The sequence below is a fragment of the Lactuca sativa genome, chromosome 8 (assembly GCF_002870075.4).
Source record: "Lactuca sativa cultivar Salinas chromosome 8, Lsat_Salinas_v11, whole genome shotgun sequence".
Taxonomy (NCBI): domain Eukaryota; kingdom Viridiplantae; phylum Streptophyta; class Magnoliopsida; order Asterales; family Asteraceae; genus Lactuca; species Lactuca sativa.
In genome coordinates, this window is record NC_056630.2 from 171,567,119 (window position 1) to 171,574,485 (window position 7,367).

At 33.8% G+C, this 7,367-nt stretch overlaps 1 protein-coding gene across 1 annotated transcript; it reads left to right on the forward strand.

Annotated features, from left to right (window-relative positions):
- The first annotated feature begins 3,897 nt into the window (after window positions 1-3,897).
- LOC111893633 (zinc transporter 5) lies at window positions 3,898-5,731 on the forward strand. Its single transcript, XM_023889691.3, has 3 exons — window positions 3,898-4,819; window positions 4,989-5,138; window positions 5,232-5,731. The coding sequence occupies exons 1-3, from the start codon at window positions 4,235-4,237 to the stop codon at window positions 5,535-5,537; spliced, it is 1,041 nt and encodes a 346-aa protein (XP_023745459.1). The 5' UTR covers window positions 3,898-4,234; the 3' UTR covers window positions 5,538-5,731.
- The last annotated feature ends 1,636 nt before the right edge of the window (window positions 5,732-7,367 follow it).

Below are 7,367 nucleotides of genomic sequence, written 5' to 3' on the forward strand. Positions count from 1 at the left end.
ACTAGTCACCAACCTCCACCAGTCATTCGCTCCAGACCGAAGAAGGTTTAGAGCGCACCTGACCTTTTGGTTAGCTGGGCAGGAACAAGTAAAGAAACATCCATCAACATATGACAACCACCTCATAGCATTAATCAGATCCTGAACACCATCAAACACTGGGGGTTTCGTATTGTCGAAGTCTCAGTACTGGAAGGCTCTCCCCGCGCCAATCCCCGCCACAACGATGACCGTAGTAGATGCAACATCAACAACCTTAGAAAGTGCAGTGTATCGGTCATCAAAGAATTCCATCATGGTTCTCTTGATAGAACCAAACAACTCTGGTATCCGCCCCTAGACAATAGAAACAACCTCAACATGAATCACCTCCCCAACCCGGTCCTCAATCAGCTCTGGCCTATCCTGGCCACTCGCTCCTGCTCCTGATCCAGATTCCCTCGTGAACACCATACTAAACTAATCCAAAAACTATCAGATAAAGCACAATTCATACCATAGGAACTATTTCAATTAACGAAACCCTAGGGGTTGTGACTTCCCTGCTACGTGTACGGGCCCTGTGCTTTCGGTAGTATGGGCTCATACTACCTTCCACACCTACCCGTATTTCTCTCAAAGGATCATCACAACAACCTTAACAACACACACTAGCATGCTCATACATCCTATTCTTACTTCCTAGAGAAAGGCTAGACATTCCTCAACTGGCCTGTTGACCCCACATAGCTCATCCATGAAACTTTCACCAACCCTGTAGCACTCGTGTATCCTAATCATACATAACACTGGACCCTATAGACAGTCGAACACTTGATTCTACCCTAAGCCCTTCATCAAACAAGAACAGTAAATAAGGCTAAACCAAACATTCTCAGGTTATAAAATATTAGTTATTTTACTTTTTAAAACAATTTATGAAAAATCAGTTTAAAAACTTTTGCAGTTCGCTAGTTTGAGTCCGGATTCACACGAATGCCCATCTAATTCTCTCAAACCAAAGATTTGATACCAACTTGTAACACTCAAGAATCACCATAATTTAAAATTTTTAAAAATCAACCATTCATCATCAGTGTTTATAAAAACAGTCATTGTTTCAAAAATATTATTTCAAATAAGAGTTTTTCCCGAAGATCCAGTGACAAAACTCAGGAAGCTGTGTACAATCACACCTTCGCCTTTCCGCGATCCTCTGAAGTACGTGAAACTATAAACTAAAAACTATAAGCCAAAACTTAGTGATTTCCCCCAAAGTACCACCACACAAACATATAATCAAACACATAACGGTTCCACAACCTCTTGGTTGGATTACCCCCGGCCGACAACCTCACGGTTGGAATGCTCCGATCCATAACCTTCTGGTTGGAATGCCCAATATGTAATGGGTCCACAAAACACTAAAAATTAGAGTTTGAGGATTTACCACGTACACCTTGCGTACACGGTGTACGCCCAACGTACAAGGATCCTCCCTAGTACACCTAACGTACACAACGTACGCTCAATGCACAAATCTTCTAGACATAATTACCGAAATGCCACAATAGGCCATTCTTTCAATCTTTCTCAAACCCAAGGGTCAAAATGGAATACTCTTCCATACATAGGGTTAACATTGAAAATACCTCATCATCGGGATGTTATACAACTGTTATAGCCTCTGATGCCTTCTCCGATGCCTTTTAGACGTGGACTTCATCAAACATTAGTGCGCTCCCACCGCACCTAGTTCTTCTAAAGCCGCAACGGTTCCGGTTCCTATTTTTTTTTTTAATTTTTTGTTGCTTAAAACATATTCACATGTTAAGTAATCACAAAACTTTTAAATGGTTTCTTTGTTACCAAATTCAATTTTTTTTTGAAACAACAAACTAATATACTTCTAAATATAACCACTTATGTTTCAAGTGAGACTTGAACCGATGACCTCTTAAATGAGAAAGTCACTCCCTACTGCTAGGCCAAAGACCCTTTGGTATTGTTTTTTTCATCTTCTCTTTTTATAAGTTTGAAAAACATGTATATGTATATTCTTTGTTCGTAAATTAAATTACCTAATACTCTTGCTTATCTTTGTTCATAAAATAATTTTTCAATCATACTGTTTACTTACGTCGTAACAATTAATTTATCTACCTTTCCATGAGGGAATTATAAAAAATAAAAAGCAATCGGGTACCCGGTACTGAAATCGGTCCCGGCGGTTCCGAGACGGGTTCCAAATTCTGAAGAACCGGTGTAACCAGTTTCGGATCCGGTTCCTACATTCTGTCAATCACCTATATATGTGTTATGGATTTATAGCTAAACACCTATTGGCAAGAAGATTTCTCCATTGAATGCTCATTATAAAGCTAAACGTTAGTATTTGGAGGATATTCTTGAGGACCAACTCAACATATGATACCAAATGGAAGTACGCTTAGATTCATAAAAAATTGTTTGACAAAGTCAAGTGATTCAAATGCTCATTATAAGGCTAAACTTTAGTATTTAATTGGAGAATATTCTTGAGGACCAACTCAACATATGATACTAAATGGAAGCAAACTTAGATTCATAAAAAAATATTTGACTAACCATTAAATCCTTAAACTATCTTTTAATAAAAAATATTAGATTCATAAAAAAATCTATATGTGTTGTAATCAAAATTTTGCTGTATTTAGAATGATATTTTCGTATCTCATTCTGAAAGGAAGACGATTAAAAATTACAATATTATATTTGTCTAATTTATTTTATAAACATTATATTTATATTTCATAAATTGTTAAAACATTATATTTGTTCAGCCTTATTTTAATTTTTATTAGTTGATTATTATGCATATCTTATAAATTTAAGTTTAAAACAACATTTATAGCGTAACTTTTAAAAAATAATATTTACCGAAATTATTATTTTAATTAATTTTAATAAGTTTAAAACTATAGGTAACTAAATAATTAATTTCTACTAAAGCAATTCCATACTCGTCCTCTCTATTTTTTATGGTTGAAGCTTGAAAAATGTAAGATCAATATAATCAATTAATTATTTAAATAATTGAACTTAAATAAGTTATAAAATGTATTGAGTGATTAATATTTCTTGTTAGATATACAATTTTCAAAAATGTTATAGAAGAAGCATTTTAGGAAAAAAATATTAAAGCTTAGATTATTTTTAATTTGATTTTATCGTAACACTATGATAATAAGAAGCCTTTTAGGAAAAAGATATATTAAAGCTTAGATTATATTTACAAAATCTATTGTTATAAAAATAAACATTTTAAGAAAGTTTCTCATTATGAAAATTATTTACACAAAACGATAGATTAAATAAATTTATTATTTTTTGCGATTTTTTAAATCTAAAAACATTCATTTCATGACAAATATTACAATTAGGCTTACTTTTGTACAACAAGTTTTAAGAAACATAAACGATCGAAGATGACAATTCGTAAATATGCGAGTGAAGTTCAAGTGTAGTGGCTTTCATAAAACTTATGGTAAAGGTAATCATATAAATATTCTATCAACAAATATAAAGATAAGCGAAATAGTTTATTTTGAAGAGTAAATGCAAAATACTCGTTTCATCGTTAATAAATTAAATGCAATATGTTTTTCTATTAAGAACAAAATTTTGATATTTACCTCTATAAACTTCAATGTTGAAAATAGAGACGATGAAAGTACGGAGCTGTTTTAATAAAAAAATAGTTATTCGTTATTTTGAGTTTTAAACTTATTAAAACATGATTACAATAATAACTTGCATAAATTAAATGATATTTTATTATTAAATTTATAAGAAGGATATAATAATCAATATAATTAATAAAAATAGAGATTTAAAATAATGATATAATAATAAAAAATAAAAAATAAAGATTTGAATAAATCAAAGATTTTGAAAGTTTACAAAAAATAAATATAATTTTTAATAATTAAACTTACCAAATGTTTGTTGATTTAAAAAAAAAGATATATATACCGAACTTTCCAAAATGTTGACATTATATATGCAAATATACGACTTCAAGTCGATAGTCGATATCAATGTAAGATATATGGGCAAAGTGACACACTAAATCGTAATAATGTCGTCATCTTCTGATCTACACTTGTTCGATATATATCAACTCCTCATGTCCCACGTTTCCCCATAAAACCCCTAAAACCCTACATATTTCTATCCGTCTTCCCAACGTTAACACCAAATAAAGTAATAAGCAATGAATTCTATATGGTTTCTTCTTCTTCTTCTCCTCCTCCCAATCTCCATATATGCAGACTGTTCTTGCGAAGATTCAGGCAACGTAGACGACAACAACAAAATCCAATCTCTCAAATTAAAATTGGTTGCTATCGCTTCAATTCTAGTGGCCGGTGCTTTTGGCGTTTGTGTCCCTTTGTTAGGCAAGAAGTTTGAATCATTACGACCTGAAAGCACCGTGTTCTTGGGTGTCAAATTCTTCGCCTCCGGTGTCATCTTAGCCACCGGTTTTGTTCATGTGTTAGCTGATGCTAACGAGAGCTTGGAAAACCCTTGTTTGGGCGACAAGTCTTGGGGAGATTTTCCGTTGGCTAATTTTGTAGCGATGGTGGCGGCTGTGGTGGTTATGATGGTGGAAACTGCTGCTACGAGTTTGTTTAATAGACATTCTAGTAAGAATGGGGCGGAGGAGCATATCGGAGATGAAGAGAAGCAGGAGGGTCACGTGCATGTTCATACACATACATCCGATGGCCATGCACATGCCCATATTAAAGATTCTAACTCGTCGGAAGGTTTGCTCCGCCACCGGATTATTTCACAGGTACCACACTAATGCGATCTTTTTCTTTCTATAGATTTGTCATGTTTTCGTGATATATACTTTTGTATATTTTATTATTTTTGTAAATGGCTAACTAAAAACTAGTTATTTTTATTAGATTTTAAGAGAATCAAAATTTTGGCTGAAAATTAAACATTGTTGCATGCAGGTGTTGGAAATGGGTATTCTGATACATTCAGTAATAATTGGAATATCATTAGGTGTGTCAGTCAGTCCCAAAACGATAAAACCACTTATTGTTGCCATAAGTTTTCATCAAATGTTCGAAGGCATGGGCCTTGGAAGTTGCATCACTGAGGTACCTGTGATTTTTATATATACACCATTAATTAATTACTCAAACCTCCATGACAAGATTTATTTATAAACTAAGTTCTATATATTTTTGCAGGCAAAGTTCAAGATTCGAACCATAGCAACAATGTCCATATTTTTTTCTGTCACAACTCCAATTGGGATTGCTCTCGGGTTCGGAATCTCTAACACTTATGACGAGAATAGCCACACAGCTCTCATTGTACAAGGTGTCCTCAATGCGGCTTCTGCTGGCATACTAATCTATATGGCACTTGTTGACCTTCTTGCTATGGATTTTTTGAAATTAAAAGTGCAAACAAGTCCAAAGCTGCAAATCTTAGCATTCATGTCTCTTCTATTTGGCTTAGGTTGCATGTCTCTTTTGGCTATATGGGCATGACTTTCATCTTGAAGATTTTAGTATTAGGTTAGGTAGATTAGATTTTACATAAAGAGGACCTACAAACTACAAAGCATGATTGATATGAAAAGGAAGATGATTCATACACAATAATTTTTTTTGTTCTACATAGCAATGACATGTTTTATTTATTTATTTATTTATTTTTGTATATTGTACAACCATTTTGAAACATAAGTTATTATGTATGATGAAAAACTGTTGTGTACGAATCATCTTTTTATATGAAGAGTACATTTTGATTAGTATCGACTTAGCATTATTGATGATGATGAGTTTGTGTTTTTTCATTGACAAAATTGCAAAAATGGTCCCTATGGTATGTATTTTTTGAGGTTTTAGTTCAAACAGTGACTTTTTTGGATTGGTGGTCCTTTTGAGATAGTTTGTATGTGAAAATAGTCCCTCCGAAAATTGAAATGACTATAATACCCTTGGGGTATTTATTTTTCATTTTTCTTTCATTTTTTTTAAAATTAAATATTTATTTATTTACTTTAACAATTAAAAAATAATGGAGGACCCACCTCTCTCTCTCTCTCTCATCCCAAGCTATCACTTCATCACACACACACAAATAGACGAACCTTCCCTCTTCTTTCAATCTCCACCCTTCTCCCCTGATTTGTTATATTTTTTTAGATTACACTTCATCAATTCATTAATTCCCCCTGATTCAATTCGATCTTCGAGGATGGAATGATCAGTTTTTCAGAAAAAACATTCGTTCTATTTTCACCATTCTTGTTCATCCAAAAGCCGATTTACCCACCTGTTATCCCTCCATACTTCTCCCTTCCTCTAATTTTGATGGGGGGATTGATTAATGGGTTGTTCTTGATTTTGGTTTGATGTTGGTTACAAGTTTTAATTTTTATCTGGGGATGAGTTTAGGGGGAGATAACGACGGTGAAGAAGAATAGGTGGGAGGGAAGAGGAAGTTGATGAGGCGAGATGAGGGGAGGAACCAAAAGACACACACATACATGGATTTCTGGTGTGACTAGGGAACCTTCATCCTTGCTCAAAAACTGATGAAAATGAAACCTTCATCCCTATTCAAAAACCATTATAGGACGTCAACTAAATCAAAGATTGGGGTTTCTTGCTCTAAAACCCTTAGAGAACCTGCAACTAAATCAAAGGTTTGACATTTAAAAACAAACCCATATGTCAACGGTTTCATCGTGTGTGTCCTGAATTAAAAAGAAATCTGGAATTCATATGGGTTATTGAAGAAATAAACTTGAACGGAATCAAAATAGAAGTATGAAATAAAACTAAAAACTTGATTGAAAACAAAATTAGAGTTGTTCCATGGGTTTTTGGTTCTGGTTAGAGTGAGAAACAAAATCGAAATCGACACCATAAACAAAACCAAACCCAAATAAAGATTCATTGTGTGTATCTCTTCCCCATGGTGTTTGTGATCAATGGTGACAGGGGATGATTACCTCGGTGCATGTTTTTGTTGTGGGGTTTTCAATGGTGCAGCTTCGGTGGTTGAAGAAGGAAGCTTGGGTTCAACATTCTTGATGTATGGATGATGGTGGCTAAAAGGAAGATGATGAATGTTGATGATCTGGAGTGTGTGTGTTTGCTTGAGAGAGACAGAGAGAGAGGGGGGGGGGGGGTCCTCCATTATTTTTTAATTGTTAAAATAAATAAATAAATATTTAATTAAAAAAAATGAAAAATAAATACCCCAAGGGTATTATAGTCATTTCAATTTTCGGAGGGACTATTTTCACATACAAACTACCTCAAAAGGACCACCAATCCAAAAAAGTCACTGTTTGGACTAAAACC

Bases quoted from the DNA above. Each gene is read 5' to 3' on its own strand.
- LOC111893633 (XM_023889691.3), top strand. From the start codon at position 4,235: ATGAATTCTATATGGTTTCTTCTTCTTCTTCTCCTCCTCCCAATCTCC. The intron at 4,820-4,988 runs GTACCACACTAA...TGTTGCATGCAG, and splicing joins GCCACCGGATTATTTCACAG to GTGTTGGAAATGGGTATTCT. The intron at 5,139-5,231 runs GTACCTGTGATT...ATATTTTTGCAG, and splicing joins TTGGAAGTTGCATCACTGAG to GCAAAGTTCAAGATTCGAAC.